This window comes from Zonotrichia leucophrys, chromosome 28, assembly GCF_028769735.1.
Source record: "Zonotrichia leucophrys gambelii isolate GWCS_2022_RI chromosome 28, RI_Zleu_2.0, whole genome shotgun sequence".
Taxonomy (NCBI): Eukaryota; Metazoa; Chordata; class Aves; order Passeriformes; family Passerellidae; genus Zonotrichia; species Zonotrichia leucophrys.
The window spans coordinates 1,640,626-1,660,852 of record NC_088197.1 but is presented as its reverse complement, the minus strand read 5'-3'; the positions used below and the strand labels follow the sequence as shown (position 1 = coordinate 1,660,852).

The following is a 20,227-nucleotide window of genomic DNA, read 5'->3' as shown; positions in this document are numbered from 1 at the left end:
TGCTCCTCAGCCCTTCCCCAGCTCCGTGTCCCTCCTCTGGGCACTCTCCAACAGCTCTGGGTCCTTCTGGTATTGTAGGTATAAGCTGTTAGATCTTAAGATGTTGAAGGAACTCCTTAATCATGAACATGTGCAGTCACCATGTTTGAATTAGTTCTTTCTCTCCTCCCTATTTTGCCCTTGTTAAAAGGTTTTTTGCAGAGCCCCATCTTCCTGGAAATTAAAAATTGTCATTTTTTTTTCTCAAAATTTTTCAGTGCCCACAGTACTACAATTTTCAGTGTTGTACCAATGTGTTTTTTCAGCTTGAACAGGTGTTTTTGTCTCTTGCTTGTGCAGATAGAGCTGTTACCCAGCTTTTATTCTGGTAGATTGGACAGGTGTGGGACTGCAATCTCCTCTTACCAGCTAATTTGGTGTTTCCTTCTAATTGCCACTCTGAGCACTGGCTCCAGTTTAAGTTCACAGTGTAGGTGTGATATTGGGGGAATGCTGGTACAGCTCAGATCTTCACTTTCTTTAAAAAAAAAAAAGTTGTACAAAGAAAACTGCAGCTGAAGAAGTAAGAAAATACACTCTTTTTCCAGTGTTATCACATTTTTACTTAGAAACAACTTGGCTTTATTTACAACTTTTATTATTGTAATACTTTTTTGTGCATCTTCCATTTAGTTGTGAGCGGATAATTTTGAGTAAGCATATGATGTCTGTAGAAGTGCTGTGATCGATGTTCTTTTTTGTATTAAGCACTGCCTGTTGGATTTTATTTTTGCTTGCCTTTCATCTGTGTATTCTGTCCTTACAGACACCTGGAGGAAGCAAACCAAACCCTGGAAGCAATGCTGAGGCCCAAAGTTACCACCCTGCCAGGCCACATCCAGGCTGTTTACGTGCAGAACATGGTGAAGCTCTATGCATCCATCCTGCAGCAGAAGGAGCAGGCTGGGGAAAAGGAGGCAGCTCAGGAAATCACACAGCTGATGATTGAACGCCTGCCTCAGTTTGTGCAGAGTGCAGATCTGGAGGTTCAGGAGAGGGTAAGAGGATGAAATGATTTTGGGATTTATCATGGGAAGCCTTGGAGCAGGTCTCTGGTTCTCTGTGGCTCTGCACATTTTCTATCAGCTGTTATCAGTGACAAAGGCCAGATCTTATTGCAGTTTGATGCCATATCTGAAGGCTGCCAGTAAGATCTTCACTCAAAACAATTTAATTTTAAAATTATTCAGGCACTTAAGGGCACAAAAAGGATCCAGCTACAAGAGAAGCTTAATATGGACTTTTTACATTTGCAATAAACCTCAGTTTGTGCTGCTTCTCTTAAGTTCCTTAATGGAACAAAACACCTTCTGTTGACTTCACTTGATTTGTTTGGTTCAGCTTGTTAAATATTACTCTGAAACCATTTCTGCATTTGTTTTTAGGCTTCTTGCATCTTGCAGCTAATAAAATACATTCAGAAGCTACAAGCAAAAGAAGTTCCTGTAGCTGAGGAAGTGATAGCCCTGTTTGCTGGTGAGCTGAACCCTGTGGCTCCTAAAGCACAGAAGAAAGTCCCTGTTCCAGAGGGGTAAAGTTCCTTCTCTCTCCCAAACCTTTATTTAAACTTTGAATAATAAAGCAAAGTATATGAAGAGACACTGAAATATTTGAGGGTACTGAGTCAAGCTGTTTGTTTGCTGCAATTCTTCCCAGCCTGGACCTTGATGCCTGGATCAATGAGCCTCCATCAGACAGTGAGTCTGAAGATGAAAAGCCCAAAACAATATTTCATGAGGAGGAACAAAGGCATTCCAGACACAGACAGCCAGAAATAGATGAAGAGGAACTGGCCAGAGTGAGTGAATGTTGAAATGCTTTTCCCTACATAATTCAGTAGTAATCTAAGTGGTGCTGGAGCAGTGGGGGCTGCTGTGGAATCTCCATGTAGCCAGGGAGCCCTGGGCTCTCCACAGCTCAGCAGAGCTGATCTCTGGTGTGAGCTGATGTTTATGGGCCTGAGCAGCTCCTGTGAATGACTGAACCATGATTGTGCTCAGCAGTGATCCCTCCTTTCCTGCCTGACCTCTTTGCTTTCACAGAGAGAACTTGTTATATTAATCTTCACTTCTTCCTCTCCTTGCAGAAAACAGCAACATTCCAGTTGCCATCAAAAATGAATGTCTGGGAAGTTATTTGTGACGGTGTTCATGGGGGTTTTTGGTGGAGGGGAGAGATGAGAATGTTGACTCCATATTTCAGAAGGCTTGATTTATTATTTTATTATATATATTACATTAAAACCATACTAAAAGAATAGAAGAAAAGTTCTCATCAGAAGGCTGGCTAAGAATAGAAAAGAATGACAACAAAGGCAGCTCTCTCAGACTCTCTGTCCAAGCCAGCTGATTGTGATTGGCCATTAATTATGAACATCCAAGATGGGCCAATCCCAGATGCACCTGTTGCATTCCAAAGCAGCAGATAATCAATGTTTACATTTTGTTCCTGAGGCCTCTCAGCTTCTCAGGAGGAAAAAATCCTAAGGAAAGGATTTTTTATAAAATTGTCTGCAACAGTTATTATCTTTAGTCTATAATTAAAAAGCAGAGAGGGTGTTCTAAGGAACATTAGTTATAGTGTCATATACAATGGCTTGGGACAGGAGGGACCTTAGAGCTCATCCCATCCCACCCCCTTCCACCATCCCAGGTTGCTCCAAGCCCTTTCCAGCCTGGCCTTGAACTCCCCCAGGGCTGGAATCAGTAATGGTGCCTGCAGTTCTATCCTAGCATGTCTGGTAACTCAGAACTGCTTTAGCACACACAAGCTGCTCTGCTCTTGTCTTTTCACAGTAGTTATGTACTGTTCCAAAAATGCAGGGAGCTGTTGTTTTGCACTTTGGTGTCTTTTGTCTCTTTGCTTACAAACAAACATTGTAACTGCAAATCCTCTTTTGTTTTTAGCGTCGAGAAGCCCGGAAACAAGAACAGGCCAACAACCCATTTTATATTAAAAGCTCTCCTTCCCCTCAGAAGGTGAGTCTGAATTGCAGTATCTCACTGGACTCTGCTGTCATTGTGTGAAGGATCCCTGAATATCAGAGCTGCAGCCTCCTCTGGGATATTTCCCCTGCAGTTCTGACCACTTTATAATGCATGGACTGGAGTGGCTGCCTACAACTGTTTGTGCTGAGAATCTCCTGAGTGCCCTGGTACCCCCAGGGCAGCCTGTGAGAGTCTGTGCAGTTTGTCCCAGCCCTGGGTGATGGCAGCACTCACATCCCCAGGCACCTCACTCAGAGCCCTGCAGAGGGTGACCCTGGAACTCACAATTTATTTTGTGATCAGAAAGTTGTTGTGGTCTCTGAAAACCTTTTTCAGGGAAAGAACTTCCTTTATTCCCTCTGTGTCTCTCTATATCTGAAGGACTGCCCCATATTCCTCAACTCCAATCTCCAAATTTATCTTCTGAAGTGGCAAGTTATTAGCAATAAAACAAACCAAAAATTCTTCATTCTGAGAGCTGCAGTAATTCTTCATTCTGGGAGCTGCAGTAATTCTTCAGGGCAGTAGTGGGGTTAAAAAGCTGTAGCTAAGAGTAGGGTCCTTTATAATAGTTATCAACTGGCTTTAAAACACCCTCTGCTACCACACAGAATTATTAACAAGCTGTTCCATTCCTATCTTTTAAAATGTTCACTTAGGGGTTGAACTGCTTGATGTTTTGTAATATTTCTATTTACAGAAATTTGTGCTGGCAGTGCTCAGAAAGTAACAAATCTTTCTTTTCCCAGCGATACCAAGACACTCCAGGGGTGGAACATATTCCTGTGGTCCAGATTGACCTTTCTGTCCCATTAAAAGTTCCAGGTAAGCACAACTAATCTTTTAAATTTAATTAAAGAAATTCACTTTAGCAAAAGTCATAATTCTTTCTTAGGACTTCCACCTGAGGTTCTGAAGGGCAAGGAACACACTTCCATTAGAGTCTTAAATATATCTCCTTAATTTACATTTGGAAATAGTACTTTGCAGTCTGAGTTCCTTTCAAGATAATATTAGAAGCAGTTCTGTGATTAGGAATGTCATGCAGCCAGGTCTGTAGCATGTAGAGGAACCACTGTTCTGTGTGGGAGCAGCCACCTTGAATGGAGGAGATGAAGGAGACATGAAATAGAATCTAATGGTAGAGATACTGTTTGAATATCTTATTTCAGTTATCAGAAGTGGTTGTGTATCTAAGGAGTGGTTGGATACAGCACTGAAAAGCTGTTGATAAAGTTCTTTACATTACAAGTACAGCAGCAATGTCACCAATTTGTCACAGAGAAAAAATGTGGGCCTTTGTCGGGGCCGAGCCATTTGTGGGTGAGGGGAGACTCAGACACTCAATATGAGTGATAAGCAAATTCCATTTATTGAAGAGAGCATCAGACACTTATACAGTGAGTAATAAGCTTATGAATATTCTGTAAGCTAAGCAATCTATTGGTTAAACTATACCATCAACTCTTCCTCATTCCTTAGGGGTTACATGTCTCTTTTCTCATGCCTCTTTCACTGTTTGTTATCCTACCACAGCTAGGCCCAAGGACACTGCTATCTGTGCAGGTGCAGGACCTGGAATCAGCCATGGTTTTGTACTTTTCCATTTTCTAGCAGCTAAATTCCCAACACCAATTCTCCTTAAAATCTCAATGTTTGGGTGCTCCTTGTAATGCAGTAATGCAGCCAAGAATCACAGAGCAGGGTTGAGCTCTGTCCTGTTTCTGGAGAGATGCAGTGCACAGCAAAGCTGGTGCCTGGGGGGCTGTGTGGAAGCACAGAGATGTGGATGAAGCAGCAGCAGGGCACACTCCTGTTGTGGTGTTTCAGTGCCCAGTCCTTGTGCTCTGTACCTGAAAGCAGCTTGGCTTTCCCCAGGAATGCCCATGTCAGACCAGTATGTGAAACTGGAAGAAGAGAGAAGGCATAAACAGAAACTGGAGAAAGACAAGAAAAAGAAAAAGCAGAAAAAGGAGAAGAGAGGGAAACACCACCGGCACAACTCCCTGCACACAGAGAGTGAGGAGGACATTGCTCCAGCTCACCACGTCGACATCATCACAGAGGAGATGCCAGAGGTCAGTTCCTGTGCTTGGCCTCTGGATTTATCTGTGTGCAGCTCTTGAGAGGCTTTTGCCCCCACAGCTGCAGCCAGTCTGTGATGTGGCAGTTCCAGAGCTGTTTCAGAAGTGACTGAGATGATCCCAGGCTGTTCTTTGCAGGGGAGGAAATTACTGTTTATTTTTTTTCACAAAAAGACAAAAATTGCCACTGAAGCTATTAAAGTCAAAACCAACCAAACAATGTTCATCCCTGCTCTAAAAGTAACACTGTCCAAATAGCATTTATTATGCTCTGCTGCTTCACTTTGACAGTAACTTGCTGTCTAGTCAGCAGCTTTGCAGCTGATGATAATTAATTGCAGATGCTAATGATGTAATCTGTATTTGTTTCTAAAATTTCCTTTAATCAAAACCGAACAGCAGCAATTCAAGTCCTGCTGTTTATGAAGAAGGGGTTTCTGTTCCAAATTAATCTTGAAACTGGCTGCTGCACTGAAGTGCATTGTTCCCATAACTTACTGAGCCTGACTGCAGCTGGCCTCTGCAGGGTTCACAGGCTCAAAAAAATTTTAATTTGGGTGGTGTTAAGCTTGAGTTTGAAAATTGCAGTAGTTTGCTGCCTCAGTGGGTGTCTCTTTACTCTCCTGCAGAATGCTTTGCCCAGTGATGAAGATGACAAAGATCCCAATGATCCCTATAAGGCACTTGACATAGACCTGGATAAGTAAGTGCAGTTTGTGTGTGAGTTCACTGAGGGAGTGCCTGAGGGCAGGGCTGGGGCTGAGCAGGCAAAGCACAGCAGGCCATGAGGGGAAAAGGCTGAAGGCTCTCCCATGGCTTTGAGACCTCAGGTGCTCATCCAGCTTTGGCTCCCACTGCAGCCTGGATGATAAAATCTCAACTCCTGAGTATGGGAGGGGTTTGGGAGTGGCTGGGGAGTCACTAAATGTAGTGTGAGTGTGACTGAAGGAGTCTGGGAGCACAGACAGTGTCACTGGATCAGGGGGGGTTACTCTGAGGGTTGGGTGTCTCAGTGTCTCTCTGCTGTCACCTGTGTTGGCACTGAGTGTGAGCTGTGTCCATCTGTCCCCCTCAGAAGCTGTGTCCATGTTGTGTCACTGACCAGAGACACCCAGGCTGTCCCACCCACTGCCCTGTGGCCCTGCAGTCCCACTGTTGGGTTGTTGTGCTGTGACTGAGCTGTGTCACCCCTGTGCCAGTGCCAGCACTGAGCCCTGGGCTGTGCAGTGTTGCACAGGGAGATTGGCTTGGATTCTTTTACAAAATCACCATGCTAAAAATAATTGCTGATTTATGGTCCAGGGATGCCTCCTGTAAATTTTTGAAGACTGTGCAGGCCCATGTGGGTGTGTGTGGGATCTCTCTCTTCCTCTGATACTTGAGTCTGTGCCTTTCTTTGCAGTTCCAAATTTATAGGGCTTTGGCCTCTCAGTACCTTGTGAAAAAATGAATAAAACACTTTCTGAGGAACTCCTTTTTTGGAAGGCCAAAATCTGCAGTGACAAATATATAAAAGGAAATGAATTTCTGCCTGTAGCCCCTGTATTTGCATGGTGATTCTCAGCAGCCCTGGGCACACCCAGCAGAGCAGCTCCTGGGGGCTGTGCTCAGGAGGCATCCAGGGCTGCTGGATTGTTCCATCCATTCCCTCCCTGTGCCGTGGGTGCTGTGCTCTCCTGTCATGGTTTCTCATGTCTGTGTCCTCTCTCTTTCTCTCTGTGCTTGCACTGCTCTGTCTGTCACGCTCACACGCAGTCTGGTTTCAGGGAAGCCTCCCAGGTAAGGATATCTCCTGAGAGTTGACCTTTGTCAGGGTGGTTGATTTTGGACAGGGCACGTCCTTGAAGGGTGGTGGAACTGTTAACTCAGACTCTCACATTTGTGAGTCTGTTTTGTCACTGGCTTTCAGCACCAGTGCTGTTCCTGTACAGATATATATGAAATAGTAAAAGATGAGGCCTGTTTGTTGCTCAATTAAAAAATTAATTGGTTCTGGTTCTTAATGCAATATAAGCAAAAAAAATGAGGCAGTTAAGGCCATTAGAAATCTTCCTGAAGTTGTGTTTGCTGTGCCAATGTGAAAATTAACATTAAATGAAAGCTAATAAATAGAAAAATATGCAGTTGGTGAAATTCTTGCTGGTTTCTGGAAATGTTTGACAAGAATGAGAGAAATTTTTGTGGTGTTTTTTTTCCTAAGTAATGGATTTAGGATGCAGTGTAAATATCACCTGCTGTTGGTGCTTTTTGCAAACAGGTGTCTGAAGTTACATTTAACTTACAAAATGTGATAGTAGAGTAGAAATTCCTAGTGCAAACTTCCAAAATAAAAATTACTTAGAATAATTCCCAGTTAGGCTGATCTGTTCATCTGGAACAACAAACCCCACACCCTTCAAGGGCTGCTGGAGCCATGCTGACATTCCACTGCTGAAATTTCCCCTCTGCTGGAAATGCTGTTCCACATCCCTGCTTTTCCTTGGAGAGAGGGATTCCATGGAAACACAGTGGAACATGGAGCTGTTCCTCAGCCTCTACTGGCACCTCTAAGGGTTAAACAGCAAAACCTTGGCTCTGTCACCTTCCAGTTGTTCCCTCTGACTCCTAACCCACAAGGGCAATGTCTGCAGTGCATAAGTAAACTCCAGGTGTGGAAGGATGCACTGATTTTAGGCTTGGGGGCCCAGCTCCCTCAGAACAAAGCAGAGCTTGTGTTGGCCAGGTTGTGTGGCTGAGGGAGTGTGTGCAGCAGGTAATGGACTCTTTCTTTTCAAGACCTTTAGCAGACAGTGAGAAGCTGCCAGTGCAGAGACACAGGAATGTGGAGACCCTGAAGTCACCAGACTCAGAAGTTCCCCTAGTAGAGAAGAAGAGCAAGAAACCCAAAAAGAAGGAAAAGAAACATAAAGATAAAGAGAGAGATAAAGGAAAGAAGAAAGAGAAAGAGAAAAAGGTGGTAGAGGAGGAGGAGGAAGAAGTAAAAAAGGTAATTCTCCAAGATTTGCATTATTTTAGCTCCTGCTGTTATTTATTGCTGAGTTCATTTTGTTGCCTAGGAACAGTTGCATTTAACAGTTCAAACAGCTCAATGCATTCACCCTCTATTTCCTTCAATTTTTACTACTGTAGCAGCAGGTATTTAAAGATTTCTGTTAATAAAAATAACACTTACTGAGCCTCCTTAGTTAGCAGAATTCAGCTTACTGCAGCCTACACAGCAGATCTGCCAGAGCTCACGTGGAGCTGAGTTTGCTGATATTTTGTCTGTTCTCCAAGTGGGGAACTCCTTAGCAAAATATCTGGAACTGGTTTTGTGTTGTTTGTGGTGCATCCTGTCTCCCATGTGCTCCAGAACCTTGCAGTTACAAACCCTGCCCATGGCTGCCAGTTGCTGTCAGGATTTGAAGCATCCTCCTGTTAATCCCCTGCAGAGCTGCACATTCCCTCTGCCCTGCAGCCCTTGGGATGCCAGGGGTGCCCTGCCCTGCTGTGGGGGTGCTGGGCAGGTGCTCTCAGCTGGGCCTGCCTTTGGAAGTGCTCAAAGACTGAGGTGAAACTTCTTGGTGTGTTTGCTCCTGAAGGTGCCACAGCATCTGAGCATGAGGAGCGCTCTGCAGTGCTGCATTTCCATGGGAACTTCAAACTTTGGTTTAATTGTTGTAGATTCACAGAATCCCAGACTGGATTGGGTTCAAAGGAACCTTAAAGCCCATCCAGTGCCACCCCTGCCATGGCAGGGACACCTCCCACTGTCCCAGGCTGCTCCCAGCCCTGCCCAGCCTGGCCTTGGGCACTGCCAGGGATCCAGGGGCAGCCCCAGCTGCTCTGGGAAATCCATTCCAGGGATGGATTCCACAATTCCTGATTCCCAATCTCCCACCCAGCCCTGCCCTGTGGCAGTGGGAGCCATTCCCTGTGTCCTGTCCCTGCAGGCCTTGTCCCCAGTCCCTCTGCAGCTCTCCTGGAGCCCCTTCAGGCCCCAAAAGGGGCTCTGAGGTGTCCCTGGAGCCTTCTCCTGTCCAGGTGAGCAGGCCCAGCTCTCCCAGCCCTTCCTCATAAGGCAGATGTTCCATCCTTGTGATCATTTTGTTTTGGTTTTCTTTTGTTGCTGTTGTTGGATTTTTAATTTGATTTTTAAGAAATATCTAAAAACAATGATAATTTTTTTTTTTTTTCTCTCCTGAAATTCAGGGGGAAGACTTGGATTTCTGGCTCTCCACTGCTCCACCAGCTGCTCCCACACCCCAGCCACAGGTAGGAATCTTCCCCCATCAGAAGAAACTTCTGTGTTGTTCCTTGCTTTGGGCTGTGCAGGAGTGCTGTGTCATGCTGCAGCACAGAGGGGAACATCAGCTCCATCTCCTCTCCTTCCTGCTGGGCAGCAGAGATATTGTGTCTGCCCAGTTCACAGGAGCTGCAATGGGAGACTTGAGGCTCATTCTGTGCAGGTCAAGGAATAGAAATAGAAATACAGATGCAGCTCCAGCCTTGGTTGATTTTGTTATTGATGAGTGTAATGTTATACAGTTGTATGGTTTTATTTCCCAGTATGAGGTAGACTCTGGCAATATTAATAGACATGAGAGACAGAGTGTGAAAGAAAAATTCTCATGAATTTTGATGGGAAATTCTAGAGGAAGAGACAAAGATAGAAGGGGATGGATTCCTTGGAGGAAATCTTCTGAATCGTGTCCTCAGGTGATCATATTTGCTGGGTTTCAGAGGCATAAAATGAAAGCCTTGATACCATGTTAGCCTAATGCCATTTCTGAAATAACACTTGTGGGGAGTTGTCACTGTTGAGTTTCCTTTGCTGTGGGATTGGGTTGTTCCAGCTGCTCTCCATGAGTGTCAGAATCCTTCTGCTCCTCCCCTCAGAGCGAGCCTGCAGTGGGCACTGCTGTGGTGGCTGAACCCCAAGGGGTAACAAAAGCAGAAAGGGAAGAACAAGATGAGGAGGAGGAGGATGAAGGAAAGGTAAGTGGTTCAACTTAAGAGGAAATTGCCTCAAGGAGGCTTAAATTAGCTATTAGAAAAGATTTTGTTATTGTTTTTTAATGGAAAGGATTGTCAGGCACTGGGACAGGCTGTCCAGGGCAGTGGTGGAGTCCTGTCCCTGGAAATGTTCAGAAAACCTGTGGGTGTGGTGGCACGGGGCTGATGGTTGGACCTGATGATCTTAAAGATCTTTTTCAACCTTCACAATTCTCTGGTTCTATGAAGTTGCTGTCACCTTTCAGCCATATTCTCCTGCTGTCTCAAACTCCTTAAAAAGCAGCACAGAGGATTTACCAACAGCATCTGTTCAGTGCAGTGACTGCCTGCAAATGTTGCATCCTTGGGGAGCTGTGACCTCCTCCTGTCCCTGAGCCAAGGGACAGCTCCCAGTTAAAGTTTCCAAACAGTTGGAGAGATTCAGCCCTGTGCTGTTCCCAGCTTACTTTGGGATAAGGTGTGGGGAGCAGGGTTTACTGGGACTCCACATGGAGTCACTTTTGGGATTTAAGGAATGGTAGCTCAGTTTTGGGTTCTGCTGTAAAAGGAAACTTTGCACAGTCCAGGAAATGCAGAGAGTGGGAGTCTGGAGATGGAAGTGTGGTAGAGGGGTCATTGCTAGAATCAAGGGTTCCTTTAAGGGTTGTTGTAGTTTCTTGTTCTTTTTGGTAGAAATCCTCCAAGCATAAGAAGAAAAAGCACAAGAAAGAGAAAGAAGAGAAATCAAAGGATAAAAAGAAATCCAAAAAGAAGAGTCATCCCAGCGAGGAGGAGCCCCCGGAGTCGGTGCAGAACGGGACACTGGAGGATGAGCCACTACCAGTGAGTAGCTGTAGTAAACCCCTCAGGTTTAGCCAGGGCCCCTTGGAGAATAGAATGCTGACACAGCGGCAAAGAAGTTTCCTGTCTCCAGAGACATCCACCTTGTACCTTATCCCTATAGCCATGCAAGGCAATATTGTGTTAACCCTACTATTGGTCACTTATGGTCACTCTGACACCTTTGCCATTAGTCAAGATTAGATCCAAGCCAAGAGTATAAAAGTAGCACACTGTACCCCTGCTAACTCGGAAGAAGAAGAGCTGAGACCCTTCACGGACCCTCCAATAAAGCCACACTCGTGGAACAGCCAGCGTCTTCTGCTTCTCCTCTCTCTACCCTCTGCTGGAGCCTTAGGCCAAGGGAAAAGCTACCTAGCAAGCAAAGCTGAAATCACAAGAGCTGCCTGATCACTAAGAGCTGAATATTCCCTGCTTGCTAGGGCTGACCCGCGGCCTTGGTCTGAGAGCGAGCTGGCTTCTGGCACCCAGTGCCCTTGGGGACTGAGCTCTGGAGCTGGAACAGCTTGCATAGGATAAGACCAAGCAAGGCTCATTTAAGTAGCTGTGCCCAGGCCTGGGGACAGGGAGAGCTCAGCTGCTTGGCAAGGTGGGCAGTGCCAGCTCTTCCCAGAGCCAGCAGTTCTGGTGTCACTGTGCTCTCTCTTGTTTTGCAGCCCATGTCCAGTTATCGCCTTCTCGCTGAAAACCCCTACATCAAAATGGTGAGTTGGGGCCATGTGCCCTGGGGGTGGGGGAGTGACTTTATGTAGCCATCACACAACTGAAGAACTGTTTCAGTCCCAAGCTCTATTTCCTTTCCTTTGGGTGGCCCACTTCTATTTCTAAGTTGGTATTTTCCCAATCCTTAGCTGATCACCAGTGCATTTCCATAATGTTCTAGCTACACCAAATTGCCTCCCTTTTGAACCTGGTGTTATCCCCGGGTAAAATGGGGATAAATGTCTTCTGTGTTCTGTTTCTTGAAGTTTGACTCTTTCCTTTCATTTGCAGACCTATGATATCCAAGGAAACCTCCAGCATGACAGCCAAGTGACAGTGTCTGTTATCTTTGAGAACAAAAGCACTAGCTTCCTTAAGAGCATGGAACTGAATGTCCTGGACTCTCTCAACACTAAAATGCTCCGACCAGAAGGATCATCAGTACACGATGGGATCCCTGTGCCCTTCCAGCTCCCCCCTGGTATGCACAGCTTTGCACAGGGCTCTTGGAGTGTGGCTGGCCCTGCACTGCCCTCCTGTGGAAAGAGCTGCTTGAACTTCTTGCTGTTTTCCAGAAAAGCATCTCTGCCTGGCTGTTGCTGGGCTTTCCCACAGTCCCTGGAGAGGATAAGCCTTCTCCCAGTGTGGCTCTGGTGCAGGTGGTTCTGCACAGCAAGAGCAAAGCCTTTATCTAGGGCTGGGAGTCCAAATGTCTGAGTTCCTTTTCCAGGTGCCCGCAGGCTGGCACACCTTTGACTACAGGAATCCAAAATTCATGATGTGTTTGCTATGAGGTTTAAAATAAAACAAGGGAGTAGGTTTGTGAAGCATTAGAATCCACTCTGGATTTATTCTGGAGCTCTTGTCCCACTGTTTGAATGGCAGAGGCCTTTTGCAATGAAGGTTTGTGATAAGGATGTGCAAGGAGGGCAGCTGAAGTATTAAGCACAGAAATGGAGAATAATGGTTTTGTACAGAGCACAGTAGTACAGTCAAATCTGTGAACTTCCCTGAATTTCCCTTCCTTCACCAAGGAGTTAATTTGAATCCTGGAACAGCTCACAGAGGGCTGGAGTGGCCTCAGGGAGCTTTTCAATCCCCCATGGAAAGCACTGGGGTATTTGATTTGTTTTAAATCTCTATGTGGCAGTTCTTGACAGAGACTTGTATAATAAAAGCAAAACATAGAAACATTAGAATTCAAATTAGCTCTGAAAGCTACTCTGAAATGTTTATGATATAATTCCAGTTGTGCAAATAGTTTAAATCTGTGACAGTGTGACACTTTGCCCAGGCACTTGCTCAATAACCTCCATCAAATGCCAGCTGCCATTGCTGCCACTGAGAGACCCAAGTGCTGTAACAGTGTTGACTCATCACAGCAGTTGTGTGTAGAACTCTTCCAACTCAGAGAATTTCAGTCTTGGTTCAAAAATAGTCTGCACATCAGTCAGTTTATTCTAACCATTACTTAGATCTGGAAACCATGTTCTGACCTGACTTTTCCCTCTCCTCTCTTCACACTAGGAATCTCTAATGAAGCCCAGTTTGTGTTTACACTTCAGAGTATTGTTATGGCTCAGAAGTTAAAAGGAACGCTGTCCTTTATAGTCAAAGTAAGTGCAGCTCTCAGCTGCCTCTGCTTCCTTGGGAACTGCGTCAGGGAGCCGGGCTCGGGTGGGAAGCTCTGCTCTGGAGCTTTTTTTAGGCATCATTTCATCCCTGCTGCAGCAGCCCATCCTGTGAGGAACATTTTCACATGACATCTTGTGCAAAGAGTGCCCCCAGTCCTGGATTGTCACTGCTGTCAGCGTGTGAGCAAGGCAGCCTGGAACATGTGCCCCATTGTCAGCGAGGAAATCACACTGATCTGCTGGGGAGGGGGCAGAGGGAACCAGGCTCTGCTCCTTCTCATCTCACTTGGACACTCCAGCCTGCTACAAGGCTGCAAAACTAAAATGAGAATTGAGAGTGGAAACCCAGACCAAGAGTGAGGTCAGAGGAAGGCATTGTTTAATAGGTATTGACTGGATAAGGCTTTGTGGGTCTCTGATGTTATTTCAGTACAGTTATTAATGAGAGAGATGCTCAGAGGAAATGAACGGAGACAGTTGTGGCTACTCCTGAGTCAGCCATTATCTCTATTTTAAGAGTTTCTTAAAAATAGCATGCTAGTCCTATTTTAGTACCTAAGAATCTGGGAACTATTAATTTCTTATTTTGCTCAGGAAATAATGAACTGTAAAACCACATCTCCAAGTGTTAGTTTAAACTCAGTCTGCTCAGTTCATTTCAGCAGAGTGCAGGCAGAACTGGAGCCCTGAGTGTCCCTTACCTGTTGTGGGTGCAATTATCAACCCAGCTGGCCAAATCTTTGAGTGGGCTGATCTTGTGGTGGGATCACACTGATCCTTCAGGGGGAACTCAGCCCTCAGCTCCTCACTGGTGTCTCTGTGATGGGTGGGTTCCCACTCACCTGCTCTCCTTTGTCCTCTTGCAGGATGATGAAGGTTCAACCCATGAAAAACTAGATTTCAAATTGCACTTCAGTTGTGCTTCATACTTGATCACGACGCCTTGCTACAGGTGAGTGCCCCTGGCAGGCTGAGCCCTGCTGCTCCTGAGGCTTTGGGCAGTGTCTGTGTAAGGGGTGACTGCTCAGATGTATCCACTGGCTGATTTCAAGTGGCTCTGCAGGGGGAGCTCTGTGCCCTGCAGGCTGGCAGAGGCAGCTCTGGCAGCAAGAGGCCACAAGTTGCTCCAGTGGGCTCTGCAGTGTGGTTTCTGTATTTGCTGTAAACCCATTTTCCTCGAGCTTGGTAGCACATAAGCTTCTGTATCCTGATGTGTTTCGTGGGGCTGATGGGACAGATTTCACTTGCATTTCTAATAAAACATTTACTTTCCTTCCTGTTCTGCAGTGATGCTTTTGCCAAGCTCCTAGAGTCTGGAGATCTGCACATGAGTTCTATTAAAGTAGATGGAATTAGCATTTCTTTCCAACATCTACTGGCAAAGATCTGTTTTCATCATCATTTTTCAGGTGAGTCTGCCTTGATGCAGAACCTTCTGCAGAATTCCATATTCTAAAGTCTCTCCTGTGCTTGGTGAGCATAACACTCCATGGGCCCAGCAACCACAGGAGCAGGTGATGTCCAGATTAAATACATTTGGGAGACTTTTCTCCAGTTTTGCAACACTCAAAGCATGCAGTGTTCTTCAAAATGAATTCTCCTTGTGTCCCTGTGGAATTCCTGCAGCCCAGTGAGGCATGTGACAGCTCTCATGGGAGCAGCTGCTGTGGAGTTCAGGCTGTAACTGTTCTCTGGAGGGTGGGTTTGATCTGCAGGGCTTCAGACTCCTTCCCCAGTGCCTCCTTTCAGTGAGGGAGAGCCCCAGCTATTCAGCTTTGGGTTTATTAATTAAAACACAAGCGCTGGCTGAAGCAAAACAACTGACTGTTTCATCATGCTCTGGTGTTTGCATTAGACATTGCCTCACTGGAAGTATTTCTGGGGAAGAAATCTACGTTCTGAGCAGTGTTTTTGCCACAGAACGTTTGTGGCTTAGCAGACAAATGACTCACCTCATTATTGTGAAACGTCCCAGAGAGAAGCCACGAGGAGCCAGGCACATCTTAACCCTGACTTCCTCCTCCCCTCTGTAGAAGCCTCTGTTCCTCAAGGCCAGGCAGAGCAAGGGCTGCTCTCCAGGGGAAGCAGGGGTGAATTAAAATGGACTGGAATGAAATGAAATTGCTGTTTCTCTGCAGTTGTGGAACGCGTTGATTCGTGTGCATCCATGTACAGCCGTTCTATCCAAGGCCATCACGTCTGCCTACTGGTAAAAAAGGTGAGAGCACTGTAACCCCTGAGAGAAGCTAAACCTGGAGCCTTCCCTGCCTTCCTCTGCCTCTTCCCAGCCCCTGAGTTTGGCTGGGAACACATTCATCCCCACATGGAAGAGAAACTAATTATTTTTTTTCTTTTTTTTTTCCTTTCCAAGGGAGAGAACTCTGTATCCATAGATGGGAAATGTAATGATTCTACCCTGCTTAGCAACTTGTTGGATGAGATGAAAGAGACATTGTCCAAGTGCTGAATATTCCTTATCCAATATTCCAACGAGCAGAAACACACCCAACGTGTAAAGACGAGCAGACCCAAGTGTTAAGTTTCTCCCTCGTACGCATGTACTACCCTGGGGCACGTGCTTTCAGTTCACTCCACCATTGGTTGCAGTTTAGACATTTTAAGGCTGTATGTTACCTTTTTATTTTCAGAACTTTTTACAAACCGTGGTGTTAACCCTTTCTAGCCCAAAGAGATCCTGGTGACATGACTGGAGGAGGGAGGGAGGGAGGGGTGGGCACTATTTATTCAGCAGCTCATGATGATCCCATGACCTTCATCTGTGTGGGACGGCGACTGAGCAGGACTTTATCAACAGTAGCACAGTTTGTTGCTTGTGCTTATGCCAGGGAAGGTTGACTTAATCCTTAGCCATGAAATATGTCTTCAGGGCTGCTGTAGTTGATGTATATTTCTAGCAGAGGCTGGTGCTGGACCAGAAGGCCTCTTTTTGGTTTTTTTTTTTATATATATATATGATTTATTATTATCTCAAGATCTATTGTGATCAGCATATAAATATCCTCCATCTCCTTGAGCTAATCCAAAGGAGCCCTGTGGGAACTGGGATGTTTGAGTTTCTGTTTATAGTAGTTGCCTTGAGCCTTAACCTTCTTTTAGTGACAGCTGGAAGAGTCGAGTGTGGAAGCATGAAATGAGCTGGCAGTGTTATTGTTTGGGTCTGTGCTCCCCTCGACTGCCCCACACACGGAGTCTGTCAGGCCTCTCCCCTCTGAGCTGTCTCTGCTGATGTGTTTTATGAGTCCACTTCAATTTCACATTCCTGAGCAGTTAAGCTGTAGCAAGAAACTGGAAATCCAAAGGGGTCTGTTCCTGCTTTTTTATCCTTTTGCTCACCAGCTGAGGTTGACCATTACCAGATTAGAGAAACAATCATTGGTGCAGCCCCTTGTGTGCAGGTCCATGTCCTCCCCCTGGGCTCTGAAACCAGCAGGGTCATTCTGTGTGTGTCCCCTCAGTGTCCCCCAGCCCTGCCCTTGCAGCACTGAGAGCAGATTTGGCAGCACAAAGGCCCCTGGTCCCTGAGGCAGAGCCCTCCCTGCCAGGGAGAGAAGGATGGATGGGGAGCCCCTGTCCCGGGTGCAGGGAGGAGGAGGAGGATGATGATGATCCCTCTCCCTGCCAGGGAGAGAAGGATGGATGGGGAGCCCCTGTCCCAGGTGCAGGAAGGAGGAGGAGGATGATGATGATGATCCCTCTCCCTGCAGGGTGCAGGAGGGGGGCCGTGAGGAGCTGCTCTCCCTGCTGGGTGCAGGATGGGGAGGGGGCTGAGGAGCTGCAGATTTGGGACTGTAGCAGTTCCTTTAGGGGGAAGAAGGCAGAGTGTGGGAAGTGCCCATTCTGCACTATTGGAATCTTGTGGAGTCACTGACAGGAACGGGATGTCCTGCAGAGATGCTCAGTTGATGTCCTTCTCCAACATCCCTTGCTTTCAACTTATTTTTTATTCCCCTGCTCTGTTTCTTTCCTCACAGTTCCACACCCAGTGAGCAAAACTCCATGGAAGGGTTTTGCTTCAAGGCACAGGTCAGGAGCATTTGACTGCTCCAAAAAGGTGCCCAGGGAGGAGCTGGCTGGGTCTGCACGTCTCCAGCACCACCACCACTCCTAAAACACCAAACCCCCGTGCAGGGAGCAGGATAAAGTGTTGATCTTCTTTGTTGGGTGATGTCCTGTACTTTATGCGTGTCTCGTGCTCTTTACACTCTTCCCACAGGAGGTATTTTGGCAAAGGCTCTGCTCTGGTGCTCTGGGTTCCTTTTGCCAGGCCCAGCTCCGTGTCCGACCGCGCTGCCACGACGTGGAGGGTTTGGTTTTGGTCAGCCTCCCTTGGTTAGCCAGTTGTGTATTAGAAACTGAACATATTAAAATTGTCTTAAAGGATAATGTTCCTCAATTAGTGTTTGGGTTTTTTAATTCATGGATGAAAACTGTCACTTTAGCATGTAGAGTCTCTTACAGAATCCTGTGCAGTGATTCTAGAATTTTGAAACTGTATGATGTGTTACATTCACAAATTTATTTGCTATCAACATTCCCTGGAAAAAAAAAGAAAAGAAAAAGAAAACAACATACCACAAGCTGCTGTAATGATTTTGTGTCGAGATGATCCAATAAACTTTCAAAACAAAGTTAAATTTTTGGCTTTATAAATGGTCCTTTCATAAGACTGTTCCAGTTTGGATGGACCCAAAACCAAGGCATGGATTTACCCCAGGGCTGAATAATGGATCTTCAGTGGAGGTAAGAGGAATCTCCTTCCTAAAGGAGGTAGGAAATTCCTAGTGCCACCCCCTTAAAAGGCAGCTCTGCAACAGCAGCTGTCACTAACACTGAAATTACAGGAAAAAATAATTCAGACTATCTCAGTTAAATCTCCATTAATTGTTTTATGTTTTGGATCATGATTGCAGCTGAAATTCAACCCTTGGAAGAATGGGAGCTCTGGTGTGAATGAGGCCGGAATCAGCCCCTGCTGTTGCTTCCTCTTGGCCTCCAGTGACATTTGTGACAAACGTGGTGACATTGATGTGAGAGTAAAGCCCTGTCCTGCCACAGCAGGAATGAGGCCTGGGCTTGGCTGAAGCCCCAGTGGTTTCCAGTCACACCAGAACCTGTGAGAATCATCTTGGGGCAGAAAATCCCTGGGGCTGAGAGTCAGGAGCCACCAGTTCTGCACTGGGAATTGCCCAGTAGCTTCTTGGCCCCGTTGCTGCAGGAAGGATCCAGGTCCTCTGTTCCCAGTACTGCAGTCCCACATGGACCTGCCGTGGGCTGGGACTGCACAAATCTGATGGAAAGGGGTGGAAACAAAAGCAAACCCTAATCCAGGGAGTGTGAAATGAGCCACAGGAGCTGATCCTGCCCCTCCCTCAGCCCTGCAGTGCTGTGTCCAGTGCTGGGCTCTGCTGGGGCCTGTGCAGGGCTGTGAGGATGATGAGGGGAGGGAGAACCTCCTGTGGGGAAAGGCTGTGGGAGCTGGGGCAGGGGGAAGAATATAGATATAGACAACATAGATATCTATATTATATATATGGATATACAAGGCTGGGGCCAAGCAACAGGACCAGAGGTCATGGGAGGAAACTGAGCACAGGAAATTCCACCTGAGCAGGGGAAGGACTTTGCCCTGTGTGTGACAGAGCTGCCCAGAGATGCAGTCACCTTCCCTGGAGATCCTCAAAAGCCATCTGGCCACAATCCTGATGCGCTCAGGGGCCCCTGCTGAGCCAGGTGAGCTCCAGTGGTGCCTCCCAAGCTTGGTTCTGTGCCCGGGAGTTGCCCACGAGCCTGGCACAGAGGCTCCTGCCCTGGGGCACAGCATCATCTGCTCATGGAGGAATCCAGCCAGAGGGGCCCCGCGGCTGCTGGAGCCGGGCCCGGCTGTTCCCGGGAGCAGCAGGGGATGGGGCTGCTGGAACAGGAGGGGCTGGGCTGCTGGAGCCGGGCCCGGCCGTTCCCCGGAGCAGCACCGGGATCAGCTGCTCTGCAGCAGCCGCCGCCGTGAGCCGGGGCCAGCTCGGGCAGCCCGAAACCCCCGAGGAGCTGAGGCTTCAGCCCAGGTTCTGCTGCTCAGCTGGGCTGGGAACACCCTGGGGGTGCTCAGCCTGGAGAAAAGGAGACTCAGGGGTGCCCCCATCGCTCTCTGCAGCTCCTGAAAGGTGCCTGTGCTCAGCTGGGCTGGGCTCTGTCTGCAGCAGCACTGACACAACCAGAGCACACAGCCTCAAGCTGTGCCAAGGGAAATACAGGTTGGATATCAGGAAAAGGTTTTTTACAGAAAGGGTAATAAAGTTCTGCACTGGCTGCCCGGGGAGGTGGTGCAGTCCCCATCCCTGGGTGTGTTTAACAGAGCCTGGATGTGGCACCGGGTGCCAGGGTTCAGTTGAGGGGTTGGGGCTGGGTTGGACTCGATGATCTTGGAGGTCTCATCCAGCCCAGTGATTCACAGTGAGCTCAGCTCCTGCTGTGAATTCTGTGAGTTTGGGTGGGGGCTGTGAACACCTCAGGGACTGAACTGGGCTCTGCAGAGATTTTGGGGTACCTGGGCTGGAAAGCAGCCGGCTCCAGCCAGGAGTGTTGGAAAACCCCTCACGGGGCAGGAGCTCCCAGCTCTGGTTCAGCTTTTGGCGCCTTTGGTTTTGGGCTTCCCAGGGATTTCCCAGCGGGGTTTGAGTTTCCCTATCCTGACGTTTGTGAGCATTTCCCTTTGAACCAGGGGCTGGTTCCGGCCACTTCTCCTTTTTATGACCTTAAAGTTGAGGTCTGGGCAGGTCCCTGCAGCTGCCCCCCTTTGGAGCAATGCCCTGCTTGGACCCCCCTGCCTTGTCCCTGCTCCTGAAAACACAAACACTGAATAAATAGGACAGAACAGAATAAAATGGGGAAATAATTTTTTTAAAAAATAAAATAAAGCAGAATAGAAGAA

The 20,227-nt window shown here is 47.0% G+C and overlaps 1 protein-coding gene across 2 annotated transcripts in view; it reads left to right on the top strand.

Moving 5' to 3' along the window:
* The window catches only part of AP3D1 (adaptor related protein complex 3 subunit delta 1), a 48,680-nt gene extending 30,744 nt beyond the window's left edge, over positions 1 to 17,936 (top strand). The window contains exons 15-33 of one of the 2 annotated variants that reach the window (XM_064734588.1): positions 806 to 1,037; positions 1,425 to 1,570; positions 1,696 to 1,837; positions 2,946 to 3,017; positions 3,776 to 3,851; positions 4,905 to 5,104; positions 5,740 to 5,813; positions 6,866 to 6,889; positions 7,886 to 8,096; positions 9,302 to 9,364; positions 9,989 to 10,087; positions 10,778 to 10,927; positions 11,602 to 11,649; positions 11,939 to 12,128; positions 13,175 to 13,263; positions 14,148 to 14,233; positions 14,569 to 14,690; positions 15,420 to 15,499; positions 15,653 to 17,936. In XM_064734588.1, the coding sequence (XP_064590658.1) occupies positions 806 to 1,037; positions 1,425 to 1,570; positions 1,696 to 1,837; positions 2,946 to 3,017; positions 3,776 to 3,851; positions 4,905 to 5,104; positions 5,740 to 5,813; positions 6,866 to 6,889; positions 7,886 to 8,096; positions 9,302 to 9,364; positions 9,989 to 10,087; positions 10,778 to 10,927; positions 11,602 to 11,649; positions 11,939 to 12,128; positions 13,175 to 13,263; positions 14,148 to 14,233; positions 14,569 to 14,690; positions 15,420 to 15,499; positions 15,653 to 15,748 (2,200 nt within the window). In that variant the 3' untranslated portion in view covers positions 15,749 to 17,936. The remainder of the gene's footprint in view (positions 1 to 805; positions 1,038 to 1,424; positions 1,571 to 1,695; positions 1,838 to 2,945; positions 3,018 to 3,775; positions 3,852 to 4,904; positions 5,105 to 5,739; positions 5,814 to 6,865; positions 6,890 to 7,885; positions 8,097 to 9,301; positions 9,365 to 9,988; positions 10,088 to 10,777; positions 10,928 to 11,601; positions 11,650 to 11,938; positions 12,129 to 13,174; positions 13,264 to 14,147; positions 14,234 to 14,568; positions 14,691 to 15,419; positions 15,500 to 15,652) is intronic. The other variant, XM_064734589.1, reaches the window with a different exon arrangement.
* Positions 17,937 to 20,227: the final 2,291 nt, after the last annotated feature.